Source organism: Festucalex cinctus, chromosome 6, assembly GCF_051991245.1.
Source record: "Festucalex cinctus isolate MCC-2025b chromosome 6, RoL_Fcin_1.0, whole genome shotgun sequence".
NCBI lineage: Eukaryota > Metazoa > Chordata > Actinopteri > Syngnathiformes > Syngnathidae > Festucalex > Festucalex cinctus.
Window position 1 is genome coordinate 1711734 of NC_135416.1, and position 22403 is coordinate 1734136.

A 22403-nucleotide genomic window follows, 5' to 3' on the forward strand; every position below is an offset into this window, starting at 1 on the left:
TTACGGGGCACAAGTAAAAAAAAAAAAAAAAATGTGTTTAACAATTAAACAACGGAGCCCCTTGAACTGAACAGGTGCTGCGTTCAGGTGCTCCTCGTAAACTAGCAAACTGAGTACAACTTCCTCAACGGAGTCCCTTGAGGAACTGAACAGGTGCTGCGTTCAGGTGCTCCTCGTAAACTAGCAAACTAAGTAACATCATCAGTATGTTATTCTTGTGGGGAGTGAAACGATGTGTGAGACGGTCCAAACGTAATGGCTGCATCTGAAAAGCAGAAAGAAGTGCGCGCATTTGTCGCCAATGCTTGTTTGCTGACGTGCAAGTAGAAAAAAATGTCAAAAGAAAACAAAAGTACCGTACAATGTTAAACTTTTGCTTTATACCACATGGCAGTAATCAGTGAAGACACCATTTTGTACTCGTGTCACGTACATGTACAGTATGTGTATGTGTTCAACTGTACAAGCTTGAAAGAGGAGAAAATGTACGTGTTGGCCTTCGTCCAATCACAGCGCTCAGAACATTTGCGTGCTTGTGTGTGTGTAAAAGAAACTGCTTAGCCCCACCCCCATCTCGCCTTTTTCCTCTCCTCTGTCTTTTTGTTATCGCTCGTCTGTTTATAAACATGGAAAGAACAAGATGGCTGCAAAACACGGAGAAACGGAGCACGCGCATACCGAAGACACGATCGGGAGCCGGAGCGATAACGCGGAACGGCCACGAGAGGGTGCTGTTCAGACATTTCATTTGGTACAAGTTACTGCTGCGCTACGGAGGACCAAAACTGCCAAAATTCAAAATAAATAAATACTAAATAAATAAAGAAATGACTAAATAAATAGATGAATAAATGACTAAATAAATAAATGACTACAAGTGAAAATGAAACGGATTTATTTCGAATTATATTTTTTTATATTCATTTTTATATTCACTTTTAGTCATTTATTTATTTTGAATTTTGGCAGTTTTGGTCCTCCATACTGTGCTACATTCTTTCCAATGGGGCCCATTTTAGTTTTAGTGTATTTTTGCATTTGGACTGATATATTTTTATTTTATTTGTGGACCCCCCCTCCCAATTAAAACATTTAAAATCCCCATAACATGTCTTATCATCTGAAAAAAAAACAGGAAACGTACGGTTTTGTATGTTTTTGAGCATATTCTTTATTTTTGCAGCAAGCATTTTTCATCCCCTGCTTCGTGAACTTCACGATCGCGGCTCCAGCTTCAGCTTGATGGGTCGCTTGGGCATCAGCAGGCCCAGCGCGTCCATTTCAATGGGCACCTGGTGGAAAACGGAAAGGTGTAAAACAAAGCGAGTGTCAGCTGAGATTTGAACTGACAAACGTATGAAATGCAAAGGAAAAACAATCCATGTCACCGCAAATGTAACAGTGGAGAACATTTGAAACGTGTGACCCATCGAACGCATCTACAAAAAAAACCCCAAAACAAAACATGATGATACTGAGACAAAAGTCGGACGTTCTCACCTCAGTCTCGTCGCACGTGCAAAAGTTGTATCGCTGCAGGATCTCCACGATGGCCAGCTTCATGCTGACCATCGCAAAGCGCATCCCGATGCAGTTACGAGGCCCCGCCCCAAATGGCAAATACACGTACGGGTCGATGGAGTCCTTGTTTTCTTTGCTGAACCTACAAACAAAAACAAAACGGTGACGAGATCATTTTCGTTACATTGCGACTTTATCGCTGCAATTTGTCATTTGTGGAGAAAATTGCATGTGAATGTTGAAAAAAAAAAAAAGGATGCATGTGGAATGATTTTGACTGATATGAAATGAGAGAATAATATAAGAATTTTAGTGGTGAAAATGGTGCATCTTTTGCCCAATTTGAATTGAACTTTGAATGTTTTGAATATCAAATTTGAACGACGTGAAGCTGTTATGTTGAACGTCACATTGAGAATGAATTGTGAATTTTTTTGTTTAAAAATGTTGAGTTTTGTGAGTTTTTAGAACAAGAAAAACAATAGCACACCAGCCGTGAATTTTTGGAACATGCTGAAATCGGAATAACGCGACTCGGATGAATTATGTGGAAGTAGATGCGTGTCAAATTAATAAGTGCATTTCAGCATTAGCACAAAAAAACTAGGAATAACATATTCGTACCTCTCCGGTTTGAACTTTTCAGGTTCAGGCCAAAGGTCGGGGTCACGGTGCAGGGGCCAGGTGGGCACCACGACGGCCATGTCCTTGGGGATGACGACGCCGTTGACCTCAATGCGGGCCTTGGCCACGCGCTCCAAACGCTGCACGATGGGGTACAAGCGAAGCGACTCGTTCATCACCATGTCCAAGTACTCCATCTCCATCAGCTCCTGGTACTGCACGGAAGCCTGACAAAATAAACATTTGACACGTTGTAATATTCAGATTTTTTATTTTTATTTTTTTTTACTCCAAATATATCCCTTTATTTCTGTACGATTATGACATTTTTCCACTTTCCCCTTTGAAAACATCATTTTATTTTCTAAAAAAAAAAAAGAAAGAAAAAAACTATTTTCTACTATTCTCACAAGATAACTTTTTCCCTGAAAAATTAACTTATTCTCATAAATTTCTTTTTTTTTTTACCAAACTATACAACCTCATTTTATGATTATACTGTATATTTAAATTACATATTACAATTAATAATAATTAAAAAAAAAGACTATTTCTTCTAAGAGGTAAAAAAAAACAAAAAACGTGTACATGACAAAAAGTACAATTTCAACTTCGTCTCCAAAATAATTGTTCTTGCAAAATTACAATTTATCGCCATAAATATGTTTTTCTTCTTGTGTAATTATTACCGAAGCTATTAAAAGGTAAATTCATTGTATCGGTCACTTGAGGTCGGATGAGCGGTTGACATATTAACATTTATCATCTCACAAAGTAAACAAGTGACACATAAAATGGCATTCAATCAGTCAATCATTTATTTATTATCTCTCCTGCAGTTATTATACCCGAGATCTTTTTATGGTTATGATATTTAATTTTTTGGGGTCAAGTTATAGAACATTTTATCCTTAAAAAGTACTGATACGATCATACAAAAAAAATAAAAAATAAAATATGCAGTACATATATGCATACAGAGGTGAGCATTCCGTCAATATTGATTTTAACAATTTTTTTTTTTTTTTTTTTTTTTGCTATGCTTGCTATTAATGTGATCCACGATTTAAGCATTTTACTTCTGCGGGGTTTCTATAGACATTCCATACGCATATCTGCACTTTATCGACACATTATGCCAGTATTTGTTGCTCATAACTTTAGCTCGTTGTTGCTTATAACCATGTTATTTGCACAATGACAAATGAATAAATATTCCATCCATCCATTTTCTTGACCGCTTATTCCTCGCAAGGGTCGCGGGGGCTGCTGGCGCCTATCTCAGCTGGCTCTGGGCAGTAGGCGGGGGACACCCTGGACCGGTTGCCAACCAAACGCAGGGCAAATGAATAAATATTGAATATTGAAAATAAGCCAATTAAAAAATTATTTTCAAAAGCAGTTTGGGGCTTTTTTTTTTTTTTTTTTTTGCCCGCTTCCTTATGTTTTTCCCATTTTTCGAAAACAACAACAATAAAAAAAAAAAAAAAAAACAGGGCGCTGTATGGCGACCTATCAGGCTTCCTGTTCTGTCTCCCTCTGTTGGTCTTTTTTTTTTTTTTTTTTTTTTTTTTTACCCCTCCCGCTTCCTTATGTTTTTCCCATTTTTCTAAAAAAAAAAAAAAAAAAAAAAAAAAAAAAAAAAAAAAAAAAAATCAGGGCGCTGTATGGCGACCTTTCAGGCTTCCTGTTCTGTCTCCCTCTGTTGGTCATTGTTTGTTTTGTTTTGTTTTTTCTGGTTCTAACTGTTAGCTGAATTTCATTGCTGTGTACTTGTGACATGTGCAGAGACAATAAATTCCATTCCAGAAAAAACATTTTTAGCAAACAGAAACGTGCATTTACGTTATAGTAGTACTACGACTACTACGGTACCTTGTTGGGGAAGGTGGCGTCCACCTCGCCCTGCAGCTTCTTCATGACGTGCGGGTTGGTGGCCAGGTTGTGCGCCAGGAAGCTGAGCGAGCTGCTGCTGGTTTCGTAGCCGGCAAAGATGAAAATCATGGCTTGCGAGAGGATCTCGTGGTCGCTCAGACCTGACGAAAAAACGACGTCCAGGAATAATCCGCACGCTCGAAAAATGCAATTCCTGATTTTTGCAACCTACACGAAGGATATCACATGTGGGGTCCCACAGAGGTCAATTCTCAGCCCGCTGTTACTCAATCTTTACGTGCTTTTCACTTTCACAATTCATACAGAAATAAATAAATACATTGTAAATAAATTATAAAAAAATAAAAAAATAAATAAATATAAAATACATAAATAAATTTAGTAAATAAATAAATTAAATTCATAAATAAATAAAACAATATAATAAATAAATTATAATAAAAAATAAATAAATATAAAATAAATACATAAATATAAAAAAATAAAGAAATTAATTAAATAAATACATAAATAAAAAAATAGAATAAATACATTCTAATAAAAAATAAATAAATATAATAAAATAAATTAATTAATCTAACTATGCAGCTGATTGTTTTTTCTGTTTTGAGTTGCTACTTTTGTCCTGTTCTAATTTTAAATGAAAAAGCCCACACTTGTTTGTTGTTTACACCTTTCTTGCATTGTTGCAACCATTTTGAAGCACATTACCTTTGTGCAAAAAATGCACTTTACAGATGGAAACGGATTGCCTATCCACAGCGTACGAAAAGTTATGTTGGCGCATGAACGACTACAAATTCCGACCTTGCACAATAGAAAATCAACATGAATCATAGAAATAATCTTACAGCCACCTTTTTTCTTGCCATCTTCGGCGGAGTCGTCGTTCTTCTGCGAGTCAATCATGAGCTGCAGGAAATCCACGCGACTCTGACGAGCAATCAGAAGGCAGATCGTGAGCTCGCCGTGCGCCGTTTACCGCCGCATTCAAGAGCGTACCGCTTGCCCGCTGCTCTCACGGCTGGATTTGATCTTCTGCAGCGCGGCGTAGAAGAAGTCGAAGACTGAGGTCGGGAAGAAGGAGAACTCCATCTTCTCGAAAAACGGACCCAAGGAGGGGAAGAAGGCTGCCGGAAAAAAAAAAAAGAATCAGAATGTTATGTTTGACTTTCTTTTTTTTTTTTATTGTTTCTTTTTTTTTTAATGTAGAAAATTGGGGATCCCTTTTTTTACACTGCGACAAAAATGTTCAGACTTTTAAAAATATAGAAACTAAAAATATGCATAAGTAATTATACTCGTTTACTTTTGCTTGATTGTTTTTTGTTGGGTTTTTTGTTCCTAAATGGATTCAGTTCATTTCCACGCCAAAAATCTGTGCTGTTTTTTTTTGTTTTTAGGGTTTTGACAAATTTAATAGAATCAAACAATAATTAATGAAAACAAGTATTTGACCCTTTCATCCTTTGAAAATGTTTTTATTCAAAAAAATGATTTATTTTTTAATTTTGGAAAACTTCATAAAAGTTTAAAAGCTTGTGTTTGTGATTGTTGCATATATTCAAAAATGGGGTCAATTCATTTTGTCATTAAAATTCAATGTAAAATTTTCCCCAAAATTTTGAAAAATGTAATAAAAAAAAACTAAACGTATTCACACAACTCACTTTTAATTCATTAAATTCATTTGTATTTTTCCCTTGAAATTCTACAAAGATTTTTTTTGACACTTTTGAAAATGTAATCAGTCTTAAAAAAAAAAAAAAAAAAAAAATCAATATCGTTTTCACCCAATTAAAAATATGACACTTAATATTGCATATTTTTAAATGTATGCCTTTCTTGTAATGTGACAAGTTTTACTTTACTTTTTTATTTTGGTGGAATTTGTAAACGCAATCTTTCAGAAAATTACAAACTTCACAAACTGCTCATTTTATTTTCACAATAAAATGACTTTTCTGAGACTTTTTCTTGTCTTTTTTTTGTTTTTTTTGTCACCTATGAGGAGGAAGAGCGGGTTGAAGAGGTCGAACTTGAGCAGCTTCTTGATGTTGGTGACAAACGGGTCGGTGGGGTTGTTGATGGAGTCCAGGTCGACGCTGAAGGCCGTGCTGGTCACCACGTCCATGCTGTACGAGCCGAAGAACCTGCCCAGCGCAACGCCGGCCCATCGTGATGGACGGGCGGGCGGACGGACGGACATTCGGCGGTGATGTCAAACTTACTCCTTGAGTTCCAGCGTTTGATTGAGGTGCGCCTTCTTCTTCATGCTGCTCACCAGGTTGGCCGAGTGACGCTTCATGATGACGAACATCTGCGCACGCGCGCACGGGGTTGAAAGGGATACTTGACTCGCGTTTCCATTTTTTAGCAGTTAAAATTCCACATTTTGTCGAGAATTAGCGTGATAACTTCATTATTTTTTTCCAAGTATAATTAATACCTTTTAAAACAAATTTCGCCACTTGTTGTCAACTGAAAATGACAGCCGTTTTCCGGGTTTGGTCACGTGACGGTCACAAGCTGAGCGATGATTGGTCGTTGTGACCGTTTTTCGATCAGGAACTAAAGGCTGAAATGTTTATTTTGCATTTATGGAGTGCCACTGGTAAGCTAGCACATAATTCTTCCATTTTCTTCTTAAATTTTCTTCGTCCAGAAAGGTCTTTGTTTATTAGTGTATCATCATTTGACTGCCGACGTACGGAGAACGTGAAACAGGAAACGGAAATACAGAACAGCCTTCCAAATTAAAAGCATAGGTTTCAAAACAAGATATAAATGAACCATTACGCTAAACAGCTTGAGGAATTCTTACTATTACTAAATGACTCGAAAAACAATTGAATTCTTTGCACTTCACTGTATTCCTGAACAGGAAGTTGTACAACCACATATTTTAAGGAAATTTGATATAATTGGGATACATAGGTCTTTTTTTTTTTTTTAAATAAAATTATCTGTCACTGATTTTGTTTTTTGTTTTTGGAAGTTTTATGCATCATAATTTCTAATGGTAACTGCACTTGGTATTGGTGAGCACTGAAGATTTGAATATCGGTATTGGTCTTAAAAAAATACATAAATAAATAAAACAAACAAACAAAAAAAACGAACATCCCTAGTTGTTACCCTTGCATTTTATTTTATTTTTTTTATTTTTATTTTTTTTTTTTTTACTGGCGGTCCGAAAATAGCGACAGCTATAATTTAGCGACGACTGAAGCGAGGTTAAAATAATGATTTCGGGGGGTGGCGAATGACAGACCGGCAAAATTTTATACTGACGCACCCCGACTCCGCAAAACACACCCTGAAAACAACACACAGGTAAAAATATTTTGGGCATTGCCTCTTTGAGTCGTCCGGAGGTGAAGGAGGGCGAGAGAATGCTTCGGATCCTCCTCCAGTTTTCATCCTCGGCGATGCTGACGGCGTCGTACAGGGGGCCGTTCAAACGGAAGTTCTGCAAAACAAGACCAAAAAAATAAATAAATACATAATTGTAATCTTTGTGAAGCTCTGTACACTTTACAACATGAAATTTAGCAAACACAAAATCTGAGGAGCTCAAAGTTGCTTCACAAATGAGGTCAACGCGACAAGAAAGCTCACCAGGATGTGAAACGAAGCCGATTGTGAAGCAGCAAAGGAAGCGAGCGAGCGGAGAAGAAATAATATGGATCGCAAGAATCAAGGGAAAAGATTTGGGGAAATGATGCTCACTCTGCGGTTGGTGAAGAGCGAGTAACACTCTTTGATGAGAACCGTCTTGATGATGGCAGGGTCCATGATGCACAAAGTAGGCAGGCGGCCTTCGAAGATGCTAAACGGCAATGATGAAAAGTGCAAAAATAATCAAATCAAATCCGTATTATAATGTTATGATGCATTTTGTGAGCAATAATAATCATCTTTTGAAAGAAGTACTTACTTAGATGTTGTGTTTGAGTACTTTTTTTCAGGAAATAATTAGCATTTTTCCAGGGAAAAAAATTGACAGATTAATTATTTTTTTTTTTTTATAAAAAAAAGTATTCTATTTAAAAAAAAACAAAAAAAAACGAACCAAGAAGTTTTTTTTTTTGTTTTTTTTTTCAGGAAATAATTAGCATTTTTCCAGGGAAAAAAATTGACAGATTAATCATTTTCTTTTTTTAATAAAAAAAAAAGTATTCTATTTAAAAAAAAAAAAAAAAAAAAAAAAAAAACGAACCAAGAAGTTTTTTTTTGTTTTTTTTTTACTTTTTTTTCAGGAAATAATTAGCATTTTTCCAGGGAAAAAAATTGACAGATTATTTTTTATTTTTATTTTTTTTTATATAAAAAAGTATTCTATTTAAAAAAAAAAAAAAACGAACCAAGAAGTTTTTTTTTTTTTTTTTTTTTAGTTTTTTTTCAGGAAATAATTAGCATTTTTCCAAAGGAAAAATGACAGATATATATATTTGTTTTAATAAAAAAAAAAAAAAGTATTTTATTTTAAAAAGGAACCAAAAAACAAAAATTGTGCTTTTTTTTCAGGAAATAATTAGCATTTTCCGGGGGGTGGGGGGACGACAGATTTTTTTTTTTTAAATAAAAAAAAAGTATTTTATTTTAAAAGGAACCAAGAGAAAAAAAATTAACTTTTTTTTCCCAGGAAATAATTAACATTTTTCCAGAAAAAAAAATTGACAGAATTTTTTATTTATTTATTTATTTATTTATGTTAAGTATTTTATTTTAAAAAGGAACCAAGAAAAAAAATCTTACTTTTTTTTAAGGTAATAATTAGCATTTTTCCAGTAGAAAAAAAAATTGACAGATTTTTTTTAAATAAAAAAAAAAGTATTTTATTTTAAAAAGGAACCAACCAAGAAAAATTTTGTGATGCGTGTGCACGTACCCCCATATTTTGCCATATTTCTTGTGGCAATCCATGTCGAAGTGAATGAAACCCTGGAAGCATACAAACACAAGATCAAATACAAGATATAAATATATATATATAGAAATACAATATCATTTTTCTAAAAGAAAAAAAACAAACACTGAATTTCAGATGAAGTTGTATATTTGAGCAAAAATGTCTGAGTTGTTTGATGCTAAATGTCCAAGAAAAGTAGGATCGAGATGAAAAAAGGGCATAATATTATGAAAATTGAGTTCTTCTCTTATTCCTTCTCCGCTTGTGTGACGACAATTCGGAAAATCACAAGAGGCCTTGAGAGCAAGTCGCTCCTTGAGTCACGCGATTTCTTTTTCTTTTATTTGCATCAACGGTGGTTGAAGAAAGCATTGGGAGATTTTTTTTTTCTTTCCTACCTTCCTGTAGTTCAGCAGGTTTCCGAAGAACAGCACCGGCCTGGGACCCGGGATGCCCAGTTTTTTGAAAGTGTTGTAGGGCCAGTAGCCAAAGCTGCAAGACAACAACGATTAAAAAACAAAAAAACAAAAAACAACAATCAAGTCGACAACAACACTGGGGAGGAAAATGAAAACAACAGCAAAGACGAATGCCAAAGTACTGCATGTTGCTTTATTAATAAAATATAATATATAATAAATATAATAAAATATAATGAAACAATTTTACAACTGCTTTTAACAAATTTTGTTGGATTAAATAGGTTGGTTAGTTAATTATTTTAAATCAATTATAAATGATGCAATAAAAATGAGCATTCATTATTTTATCATCAAATATTATTTTATTTTATTTTTTTTACGTTTTTTTTGTGTACCAAATTATTAATCAATTGACAGAAAGTGATATGATGTTAAAATATTGGTAAAACAGACAATTTTATATACTATTACACATTTTTTTAATGAAATGATTGGCTACTTAATTATAACAAAATAATTGAGCTAATCTATCTGCCCATTTTCCAAATCAAATATGGCCCTTGAATAAAAAAAAATAAAAATAAATAAAATAATGTGTTTGTATGCATGTGTATGTGTGTGTGTCGCTCACATGAGAAAGAGCGTGACGAGGAACGCCAGCAAAGTCCACGTCGTGGCCGAAAGCAGCAAGTCCATCTTGCTTGTTGTGGTCTGGCGGCGCCGGTCCGAGCGGCTCCCTCCCGCTCGGGCAACCTTTTATCTCAACATCTCGAAGTGCGTGTGCGTCAAGTGTGTGAGAGTTGAACCAATCAGGTGGCATCTTAGTCAATGATTGAACACATAGCCACAATAATATGTTTGTTTTTATCACCCTGTAGTTAAGCAACCCCAAAAAACTTCCTTAAAGTCCGCTAGCTTAATGCTAACTTAGCATTAAGCTAGCGGACTTTAAGGAAGTTAGCATTGCTAACACATAATAAGAAACACCCATGACGGGCTAACAAAAAAAAAAAGGAAAGGAAAGGAGGAAAAAAAAACATGATGTGAATTCAATGAATTAAAAAATGAAAATGTTGTTATATTTGCACTTACTTTAAGTCTATTTTTGAAAGCCATGTACGAATAATGTATAGCTCACGTGTCGTTTGAGTCACACATGCCACCCAACTTTCACCCAGGTTTTTTTTTTTATTTTTTATTTTTTTATTGTGTCGTAGCTGTTGACTGGTTGTTGAACTTTGAACTGGCCATTGCTCTTAATACACTCAGTGGCCACTTGATTAGGTACGCCGTCCAATGCAAAAGTCTCACTTTTAATGGATGGAAAGTTCACGTTTAAAATTGGACACGGGTCCTTCTTGAGACTATTTCGCGCGTTGTGTTTTTGGTGGACACATCCGCACAATGACTTGCGGTTTGATGACGTGCCACCAGAAGGCGCTATTGAGCTGTGAAAAAGAATCGTTATGATCCGAAAGGGAGGGTTTTTGTTTCCAAACATTTCGACTTTTTTTTTTTTTTTTTTTTTTTTAAGGGCATGCGCATGCGCAACAGCATTTCAATAAGATTCAAGTCTGGACTTTGACTAGGCCACCCCAAAACCCTCAATTTGATTTTTTTTTTGGAAGCCATTTACAAGTTAATTTGCTGGTGTGTTTTGGACCCGACGCTGTCAAGAGTGGTCCAACTTGAGGTCACCAAATGATAGCCAAACTGTCCCTCATATTCAGAGCAGAATTCATGATTTCATCAATCACAACTTCTCATTCAGGTTCTGAGGGAGCAAAGCATAACTTTTTTTTCCAAGAAAAGTAATCCTCTTGAATGCTGTGTTTGAGTACTTTTTTTTAATTAATTAAATTTTTTTTAAGGATTTTATTTTAAAAAGGAACCAATAAAAAAAATCTTACTTTTTTTTTTTTTTTTTTTAGAAAATAAATGACCAGTTTTTCCAGAAAAAAATGACAATTCTTTCTTTTAAATAAAAAAAAAAAGTATTTTACTTTAAAAAGAAACCAATACTTTTATTTTGTACTTTTTTTTTTCCAGGAAATAATTTCATTTTTTTCCAGGAAATTTTTTTTTTTTTAATGAAAAAGTACTCTATTTTAAAAAGGAACCAACAAAAAAAAAATCTTACTTTTTTTTTCAGGAAATAACTATAATTTATCCAGGAACAAAAATAGATTTTTTTTTTAAATAAATGTACTCTATTTTAAATAGGAACCAAGAAAAAAAATCAGGAAATAATTTGCATTTTCCAGGAAAAAAATGACAGATTTTATTTTGTTATTTAAATAAAAAATAAATAAATATTTGAAAAAGGAATCAAGATTTTCATTTTCTTTTTTTTTTTCGGAAAAAATAGCCCTTTCCAAAAAAAAATGACAGAATGTATTTTTTTGTTGTTTTTTTTTAAACAAAAAAAAAAATATATATATATTTTATTCTAAAAAGGAACCGAGAAAAAAAAATACTATTTTTTCAGGAAATAATTTGCATTTTCCAGGAAAAAAATGACAGATTTTATTTTGTTATTTAAATAAAAAAAAAATAAATATTTGAAAAAGGAATCAAGATTTTCATTTTCTTTTTTTTTTTCGGAAAAAATAGCCCTTTCCAAAAAAAAATGACAGAATGTATTTTTTTTTTGTTTTTTTTTAAACAAAAAAAAAAATATATATATTTTATTCTAAAAAGGAACCGAGAAAAAAAAATACTATTTTTTCAGGAAATAATTTGCATTTTCCAGGAGAAATGAATGAATGAATATTTTTTTAAATAAAAAAAGTATTTTATTTTTTAAAAGAAACCAAGACAAAAAAATCGTACTTTTTAGTTGGGAGAATTCTTATCTTCCCTTGAGAGCAGTCACTTTTTTCTGAAGAAAAAAAAGTCTTCTTATTTTTTAAAAAAGGAAGTGATTGATTTGCTGCGCAAAGCACACGACGTGCCCCATTTTGTCGTCTGTTTCCGGCGAGGCCGGCGACTCACTGACCGGCGGGGGCCACCAGGTACCCGTTGAAGGTGATGTAGACGTCCACGTCGTCGCCGTAGACGGCGTTGTCGCGCTCGCGCTTGTAGAGTCGCACCCACACCTCGTCGGCCGGCCGCAGCTCCATCATGACGCTCTGGCTCTGCATGATGGAGCGCTCGCTGGGCTGCGCGTACAGGATGACCTGCTGCTCCTGGTTGCGCATCAGGTGCACGTAGGTCTCCTTGAAGTTCCACGTGTGGACGTTGAGGTTGAAGAAGTAGACGCCGGCCACGTAGCAGTAGAACTTGCCCTTGAACATGTTGAAGTGCTCGTGCAGGTTGACGAAGACCGTGTCGAAGACCAGCGGCTGGTAGTAGTCCACGCTGTGCAGGGACTTGCGCCGGCCCACCGAGAAGGCGGCCCGCGGGTTCTTGCAGGGGTCGCCCGGGGCGCCCGCTTGACCCTTGCTGCCCTCGGGGCCCGGCGGCCCCGACGGGCCAGGCGGCCCCTCGGCGCCGGGCTTGCCGGGCGTGCCTTTGTCCCCTTTGTCGCCCTTGTCGCCTGTCGGGAGGCGGCAAAAGGAGAATGAGGACGTGGGTAAGAGAAGAGATGACAGCGAGACCAGAGACCAAGACCGGGATTCAGTCCAAGACCAGGACAACCAGGCCCAAATGGGAACAATTCTCTACGCTAGGGAACATAGTTTTTTTTTCATGTAATGTTTTTACTTTTTAGAAGCACGTTTTTCTTTTTTGTTCTTTTTTTCCAACATTTTTTAAAAATGAAAACTACTTTTTAGTTTTTGTTTGTTCTTTATTTTAATTAGTATTTTCTATTTAGCACGATTTGCCTTTTTTTTTTTTTAGGTGTTACTTTTTGTTTAGATTTTTAACAGTTTTTATTTTTGCTTTTTTTATTGGCTGAATTATTCTTTTTGTATTTTTTTTGTCAATGTGTTTGAATTAGTTTTTTTATTTTAATTTTTCTATTTTTTTAAACTTTTGAACAAGTTTAGTTGATTTTTTTGTTTTTATGTTTTTGTCTACTGCTTCCCTTTTTATTTTATCAGTTCCATTTTTTTACATATCTTTTTTGTGCTTTTTCATTTAAATTCTGTTCATTTTTTAATTTTTTTTTAGTTTTAATTTAAAATGTTTAATCTAATGCTTGTTTGTTTTTAACAAATATATCTATGTTATCAATGTATGTTTGATTTTTACTTTTTAATTCATCTTTTATAAACAGATTTTTTTTTACTATTTTTAATGCTAATTTTCTACTAGTCTTCTTTCTCAAAATGATTTTTTTTTTAACTTTTGAACAAGTTTAGTTTAATTTTTTTTTATGTTTTTGTCTATTTGCTTTTTTAGTTTCTTAGTTTCATTTTTTTTACATATCTTTTATGGGGTTTTTTTTTCATTCTGATTATGTTCTGGGTTTTTTTTTCATAGTTTTTATTTTTTAACTTAAACTTTTTAATCTAATGCTTGTTTGTTTTTAACCAATATATCTATGTTGTTATCAATGTATGTTTCATTTTGACTTTTTAATTCATCTTTTATAAAGAGATATTTTGTTGTTACTATTTTAACGCTTTTCTACTGGTCTTCTTTTTCAAAAATGATTTGCATTATTTAACTTTTTTGTAATTAACAATTATTTGCAGTTTTCGTCAATTATGGAAACCTAATTGTTTTGAGATTGGATTAGGTTTCAAGTTGAGGTTCGAGTTCAGGTTTAACCAAACCTTAGCCCTCCATAAAGTCCATTTTTTGGGTGAACATTTCACCCAAAAAAAGAAAACTAAATCCAAACCCAAACAATAACGCTAATCTGAGTTGGATCGGGATTAGTTTAAAGGGTCAAACTAAACCACAAACCCCGAACGACGTTTCTTGTTTCCTGACTCAAGTCATGGAAAATGTTCACCCCGGATGGAATGTTGATAAAAGCGGTTGCCTTAATGCCTTGATGCCTTCACGCGGGCCTCCTTCCAGTGACTCCGCCCTCCTCCTTGCTAAGCCTCCATCCTTTTTTTTTTGTGGCACTCTTCTGTGAATCCGTCTGCTCCAGTTCGCTTGCGGCCGCCCGGAATGTTCTTCTGTTTCCAGCAATCAAAAAGTTGGCCTTCCCAACAACGTTCCCGACTCCTTTTTTTTTTTTTTTTTTTTTCTGAACACTCACGTGGTTTGGACCACCGGTTCTGTTCTGAGGCTCCGATGACACGTCCTTATGAAAAAAAAAATGTCAGGATGTTGGACGGTGTTGACCCGCTTGTAAATCTGAATCCGCTTCTCCGCTCATGTTTCCGTCTCTTGTCAAACTGATTGCTGTTCCACGACGGCGGATTGGGGACACGTACACATTTTTTTTTTTTTTTTTTTTTTTTTTTTAAGAGGGTGGGGGCAATATTCCGAGAAAAAAAACTCGTAAATTTGCCACTTTAGGAAGGTGCAAATTTTCCACTTTCTAAACTCACAAATTTACCACTTTAGAAAATAGCAAATTTGCCACTTTCTAAATTTGCCATTTTCGAAAGTCGCAAATTTGCAACTTTGTAAACTCATAAATTTGCCACTTTCTAGATTTGCAAATTTGCCACTTTCGAAAGACGCAAATTTGCGAATTTGGAAAGTGCCAAATTGACAACTTTCAAAAGTGGCAAATTTGCCAAAGTGTCTAATTGCGAGAAAAAAATTGCAAATTTGCCACTTTCTAAAATCCTAAATTTGCCACTTTCTAAACTCGCCAATTTCTAAACTCGCAAATTTGTCACTTTCTAAACTTGCCAATTTCTAAACTCACAAATTTGCCACCTTAGAAAGTCACAAATTTGCCACTTTCGAAAGTCACAAATTTGCCATTTTCCAAAGTTGCAAATTTGCCACTTTCTTGACTCGCGGATTTGCCCCTTTCTAAACTCAACAGTTTCTAGACAAGCATATTTGCCACTTTCGAAAGACGCAAAATTATGAGTTTTGAAAGTGGCAAATTTACGACTCTCTAAAGTGGCAAATTTGCCACTTTTGTAACTTTCGAAAATGGCAAATTTGCCAAAGTGGCAAATTGCGAGAAAAAAAATCACAAATTTGCCACTCTAGAAAGTCTTAAATTTGCGATTTTTTTTCTTCAAAATACAATTTGGAGCAACATCTCAGCCGAACATCGCTAAAGCGCTCGAAGACCGCCAGTTTCCCCATCAACGTAACTCCTGACCTTTGACCGATACGACAAGGTACCTTTGAGGATGGTCATGTTGACCACGGTGCGGACCTCGGGGAGGCGGTATTTGGGGGCGGAGCCTAAGGCCTGAGCATCCAAGTGGTCGCAGCAACGGCGGCAGTAGCGCGACGCCGGCCGCGGCGGCGAAGGAAGGCAGCAAGCCAGCGGCAGCAGGAACGGGAACAGGAACAGGAACAGGAAGCTTAAACCGGACGGCATCATGGACGAGCAACACCTGAGATGAAGCAGACGGGCGCAATAAGGATTTCTGAAAATTCCAGAACAAATCCTGGAAGCTTTTCGGTCTTTTTTTTTTTTTTTTCTTTATAATTTTTACCTGTGTCCTTCAGTTGTGTCCTAGTTTCTCACACGAGTGGTGGGTGGATCGATCCAAATATCGATATTATCAATACCAATTCCGTATCGATATCGGATCGATACTGGCACTATGTTATCGGATTGTGTGACCGATTTGTTTATTCATGTTGAAAAAGAAGTGATGACGGCAGAATTTTGAAGTTATTTTGTTGTATTTATAATTTCCAAACAGTACATGATAAAGTATTTGTTTACATTTCTTTCTTTATGATCACTTTGCGCACTTTGTTTAAGAAAGTAAAAAAAATATATTTTGTTATAGTATACAAGGCTCACGATAACGATTATCTCACGACATGACGATGCCACAATTATCGATATATTGCTCAGGTAAAATAAATAAATATAAATAAATAAAAAAAATAATCCTAAAATAATAATAATAATATAAATAAATAATAATAAAAAATAATAATAAAATAAATAAACATCAAGAAATAATAATAAAGAATTCATATTATAATAAAAAAATCATATCATAATAAAATAATATAAATAAATCTAAATATAAATACATAATATAATATAAATATCAATAATATATATACAAATATAAATAAACAAAAAATTATAATAAATAATACGTATATAATAATAATAATAATTTAAAAAAAACTAAGCTGAGTCTTCTTCGCCTGAAGACTAGCGTCCATTTACCCGCCACTCTTATGAGGCGCTCCCCCTAGTGGCCCGCCAAGGAATTGCTCAATAAGTCATGAACAATGGAGCCGTTATTGTGGCTGCATATTCGCTACAAATATCGCGATACTTGCGTAGGCGTATCGATAATCTATCGGGAGACAAAGTATCACGATTTATCGCCATATCGATTATATCGTCACACCTTGCATAAGAAGCCGGTTCATGTGCAACAGGCACAAGCACCCACACAAAGCGAACACACACACACACACACGATAAAAGAAGAAAAGAAAAACTTCCCTGATCCTCACTTCCTTTTGAACGTTATATATAAAGTCCGTTTGGTTGTTCCCCCTCATCCGTCCATCCGTTTGTGTCCTTGAGGTTACATAACACGAACCATATGCTTAAAAGCACTCTTTTTCTCTCTGCTCCATTTAAAGTGAATGCACATGTTTTCAAAAGTATCGGGACACCTACAGGAAGTCAATCCACATACGAGCACAAATGTACAACTGAAACATCAAAGCCAATTAGGTCGGAAATGAAGTACGTATTTTTTTTGTAAAATGTCAAAGACGAATCCCGTATTGAACAAACCAAACGTACGTTATTTGTATGTGTTTGTGTTTTCAAAAGCAAATATTTTTTTTAAAAAGTGACCAAACTGAAATGGTGACGAATGATGTTTGCTGTATTGGGCCATCCGCTGCAGATAAGATCCAAACGATGCACTTCCAGTTTGGATGCGAGTCAAGAACGGACTTGTTATGTGCTGCTATGCGTAAATAAACAAGATTTGGATCAAAAATTCCGCCGCTTGTTGCCAACTGCAGCCAAAAGTCGACTTTGTATTAAGCAACATCAGTGGGAGCCAATCTTTTTTTTATTTTTAGTTTTTCTTTTCAAATTTATTCAACATTTTAAAACAGTATTTCACAATTAGTATTGCTGTTGTCTTTGCACATTTTCTTTGATCAATTTTTGCATATTCCAAAATGTAGAGAAAAAAAAAATATATAATTTCCCTTAAATTTCTAAACATAATGTACCATTATGGTCAGATTTGATACATAATGGCCTATAATGTTAAAGTGGGAAAAATCAATTTTAAAAAAATAATAATAATAATATAGGCCTATAATATATATAGGCCCTTTTGACTTTTTCCACATTTTCTGTTATTACAACCATATTCCAAAATTGACTCATTTGCTGTATCGGACAAAGCAAGGAAATGTTTCTTGATTTTGTGTAATAGTAAAAACAAAACAAAACAAAAATCATAAATGTATTTGTTTCCTTCACTTGTTTTTTGTTACATTCTGTTGTTACAGCGCTATTCCAAATTGGAAGGTAGTGATTTATATATATATATGTGCAAATTAATCAAAATAAAATTCAAAAATCTCACGTGTTCACCCGATAGTGATTTTTTAAAATATATATTTTTCAAATTAATTAAAATAAAATTCCAATATCACATGTTCACCAGATGGTAATTTTTAAATATATATATATATATTTTGCAAATTAATTAAAATAAAATTCAAATATCGTGTGTTCACCCGATAGTGATTAAAAAAAATTAATTTGCAATATAAAATATATATTTGCAATATAAAAATTAATTCGCAATATATATATATATATATGTTGCTAATTTTTTTAAATAACATTCAAATATCAAAAATTCACACGTTCAAATGTTTGTCTTTTCACTTTTTGTTGCATTTCAGTTGTATTGCAAAATAGATTACATTGGGTTTTGTCCCTTTCCCAATTCTCCACATAGTACAACATTTTTTTTACTTACTCTTATTTTGTCAGTATTTGAAATGCAAATGATGAAATCACATCCCAGACGTTCTCCTCCAATTTTTTTTTATTTTTTTTTTTTAAATCAAATCATTCACGTGCACGACCGTGACGTCACCACCCCCGTTTCACAACATCCGCACCGTGCCCAAAACTCAACTAGCATCACTTTGGCCGGCCATTGTACTGGAAACTAGTCTTTAATCATAATTTTACACCACACAACAGTCCAATATGGAACAATCGTTACATAACCATAAATAGAAGATCTTTTTTTTGCGAAGACTGGTTTTCCAGAGGTATATGGGCGACTGCCCATCTTTTAAATAACGAAGGAAGTATTCTACAATATGATGTTTTTTGTGAGAAATTTCACATCCAATGTACCAAGAAAAAATACAATCAAATTGTGAAGGCTATACCATTATCTTTACTAACTATGACTCAACAAGATTTGTATTACTCAAACAGTACCCCCTATTTGAAAAATCTTTGTATAGAAGGTATTGATTTTTGTAATCCTAAATGCAATAACATAGTTTTAAGACAGTATTTACAAAAATGTAGTTGCCCGGTTCTTGTAAAAAGGAACTATATTCTAAAAGGTTTACAAAAGGAAGAAATTAAGAAAATCAGATGTAATTATCTATCTTTTCCAATCCCATTCAAGATGAAGGAAATTCAATTTAAAATTTTGAATAAAATTTACCCTACTAAGGAATATCTAAAATATAAATTCAAAATGGAAACTGGGATGTGTGTTTTCTGTGGAGTGGAAAATGAAGACTTGGATCATCTTTTTTTTTCTTGTAATGTGATTCAAAGGTTTTGGAAGGATTTTCAAGATTGGCTGCAACACAAGGGTATTCAATTTAATGGGCTGTCGATGAAAGAGATCCAATTTGGAATCAATATTCACGATAGGAAAGTTGACTTTGGTGTCAATGTCTTGCTTCTATTGAGTAAACACTTTATTCACAAATGTCGTTTTTTTAAAACAAATCCTAGTATGGCTCACTTGAAGAATGAGATCCTGCTCTTTGAAAAATCGTTAAGGTTTATGAAACAGAAAAATGCCCTTGCTTTTGAAGTTTTTCTGAATGACTTTGTCTTGATTTAAAAGATTTATGGGATCCTTTAATTTTGACAATTGGTAACACTGCCCCGTGTTCTTTTTCTTGTATTTTTCTTATTTTTTATTTATTTTTATTATTTATTTTTTTTTTCTTATTTTTTTTTTTTTAGTGTATATGTCTTGTAATGTGCTGTAATCGACTTGTGTGTAAAATTTTGTGGTGCTTAATTTGTTTGTATTGTATTTGATGTTGGTGATGTTGAAATTAAAAAAAAAAAAAAAAAAAAAAAAAAATAGGACCATAAAAAAAAAAAAAAAAAAAAAAAAAAAAAAAAAAACTTTGGCCGGCCACGTATGCACGCGAGAGCACGCAAACACCCGCCCACGCTCGAGAGTTAAAGATAATCATCTACATGTACATGCACGCGCACGAAAAGGACTTTTTTTTTTTTTTTTTCGGGGGGAGGGAAGGGGGTGTCTTACCTTTTCACCACAAGAAGAAAAAGACAAAGAGGAAGGGAGGGGGAATTTAAACAAAAAGGGAGTTCTGCTGCTGCTGCTGCGCTACGAGGAGGAACAACTGACAAGAAAGTTTCAGCCTCTTTGTCCTACGTGCGCGCGCACACGCACACACAATCAGGCTCTCCCACACTCCCTTCATTCCCTCCCTCCATCCGTCATTCTCACTCCCCCATTCATAAGACTGCTTATTTAAAAAAAAAAAAAAAAAAGATAAATCTTTAAAAGCAATCGCCAAACATTCACAATAATAATACATTCAAATTTCTGTCACCATTTTAGCTGACGTCTCAAACACGAACTGTCACACAAGTGTCGAAAGATGCTAGCCTTGTCACTAGCTAGCGCATGCTAGCTCAAAATGGATCAAGTTGAACACATTTTTTGGGGCAACGCGGTTGCTCAAAAACAGGGCTATAATGTTTAAGATGTGTAAATTTCGCCAAACCCGCGTGTATATGTCAATCCCACAGTTGTCATAGCGATTGACGTTTGTGTACTCATTCGCATCCGGTGTCGGTGTCAAGACGTGATCGCCCGGGCTGCCAGATTGTTATCGGGGTCGCCTGCAGATGACGTCACGCTACAGGATTGTCTGGAAATCGTCCGTTTACAATTGCTCAAAAAAAAATAAAAAAATGTATGGACGAAACTTTTAAAAACATAAATAAGCCTAAAAATATAAAAGCATGATACTTTAAGAGTGAAAAAAATAAATAAATAAATAAATTGAAGCGCCTTCACACTTGTCGGTGATGTCAGTACAGCAGTGCTAACGACGTTAGCTTCGGTTTGGTTTCTTTTTTTAGCTGTTCACAAATCAATCACAATAATAATTTTAAAAAAAAACAATCTTAGTGATAATAGGAACACATTAACAATCTAAATTTAAAATATTTGTCACATCTGAGACAATTATTTTGTGTATTTATCATTGAGTCAATCTCTACTTTATTTTAAATATTTTGCATTACGTTTTTACAATTTCAGTCCGTATATTTTGTTATTTAAATTACATATTTAATATTTTCTTTTCCAATGTTTGACGTAAACTGGATCATTTCCAGCTAATCCTGTAGCGGGATGTGTGTGATTTCGGGTGCGAGTTGATTAAATAAATAAATGAGTTGTTGACATTCTGTTTGCACAGTGGCTTGGTTGTTGTTGTTTTTTTTGTTTTTTTTTGTCTGTAATGTTTACACTAAACCATGCAAAGAAGGCAAACTGTTTTTTCTTCTTCTGGTTTTGCTTCTTGTCCACTTCCTGCCGGACTTCATGTGCACTCTGCACCCTCTCAAAGCCTCCTCCCAGTTTAACCACCAAACCCACAAAAAGACAGGACGGGAGCACAGGGAAACTATGGAGCAAAGACAGAAAAATAAGAATGATTTTCTCAAAATATCTTGTACTGTATTTTTTTTTCTTGGTGAAATAAAAAAAGGAAAAATACAAAAGTTTTCTAAGAAAAAAACTTGTGAAATATGAACACTAAATTATATATATAAAAAAAAAAAAAGATAAATACGTTCTCGCCACGATTTAGTAGTCAATTTTCAGTAATGCAAAAAAAAAACGAGGTAGTAACCAATCATTATTTTTTTTTGTGTGCATGTGGGTGTGCATGTTACATAAGTGCTAAGTGTTTCCACGGCCAAAAATAAATCTTTACTTAGCAAAATACTGTCTTGTCTTGGCTTTTTTTGTTTTTTTTCCCTTCCGCACCAGCTTCTGTGGAAAATATCGCTTGTCATCACTTTCACTGTCTTCATTGAAAACATCTGCAGGCTGACACAAAAACCAAGCAACTAATGAAGCACCAACTGCATGATGTGGAATTTCGAGGGGGAGGGGGGTAATTTGGGTTTGGGATGGGTGATGGGGGAATGTTGTTTAATAAAAAATCAACAATCACACCCAGAAGTTGTTCAACATGTTAATGCTTCATTGTCAGTTCACGTAAATCATCTCCGACTGGCGCATGTTCAAGGTTGAAGACAAGTCTTTTCCTCGAGAAATGTCCTTTTGTGGATTTATGGACTTCCACTTGTGTGTCAGGGGGGATCAGAGGGTGCGCCGTTTCTAAGGTGGGGATGTTGAATGGGATGTGTGACTTCGAAAAGTCTAGGAAAGACTATACAAAATCTTTCAGTCAAGTAAATTGCTGTTTGGTACATTCGCAGGGGGTGTGTTTGGTAGAGGGGGTGCGCCATAAACTCAGATGGCATTTTGATTTATATTTTTTCAATGGTTTGGATATAATTGCTTTATACTACAAAAACAAAAAGAAAACTTTTGAACCAAAAAAAAAAAAAAAAAAAAAAAAAAGCTTTTCTGGACATTTTTTTTTTTTTTTTGAGTGTTTTCTGGGTTGTGTGGGTGGTGCGCCATCTCATT

General features: G+C 34.6%; 2 protein-coding genes across 6 annotated transcripts; both read right to left on the minus strand.

Moving 5' to 3' along the window:
* Window positions 1–1146: 1146 nt before the first annotated feature.
* cyp3a65 (cytochrome P450, family 3, subfamily A, polypeptide 65) lies at window positions 1147–10160 on the minus strand. The gene is made up of 13 exons (XM_077524805.1): window positions 10010–10160; window positions 9355–9448; window positions 8936–8988; window positions 7774–7873; window positions 7400–7513; window positions 6273–6361; window positions 6046–6194; window positions 5044–5171; window positions 4899–4974; window positions 4021–4181; window positions 2146–2372; window positions 1501–1663; window positions 1147–1292 (listed from the first exon to the last, which is right to left on the minus strand). The coding sequence occupies exons 1-13, from the start codon at window positions 10072–10074 to the stop codon at window positions 1215–1217; spliced, it is 1497 nt and encodes a 498-aa protein (XP_077380931.1). The 5' UTR covers window positions 10075–10160; the 3' UTR covers window positions 1147–1214.
* Window positions 10161–12161: 2001 nt separating this feature from the next.
* On the minus strand, window positions 12162–22328 carry c1qtnf6b (C1q and TNF related 6b). Of its 5 annotated transcripts, none has more exons than XM_077523366.1 (3): window positions 20510–22328; window positions 15595–15812; window positions 12162–12916 (listed from the first exon to the last, which is right to left on the minus strand). In XM_077523366.1, exons 2-3 carry the CDS (start codon window positions 15797–15799, stop codon window positions 12369–12371), a joined length of 753 nt encoding a protein of 250 aa, XP_077379492.1. In that variant the 5' UTR covers window positions 15800–15812; window positions 20510–22328; the 3' UTR covers window positions 12162–12368. The 5 variants fall into 5 exon arrangements, with proteins under 5 accessions (XP_077379492.1, XP_077379490.1, XP_077379493.1 ...); XM_077523364.1 differs by lacking the exon at window positions 20510–22328 and adding an exon at window positions 20284–20500; XM_077523367.1 differs by lacking the exon at window positions 20510–22328 and adding an exon at window positions 18414–18892.
* Window positions 22329–22403: the final 75 nt, after the last annotated feature.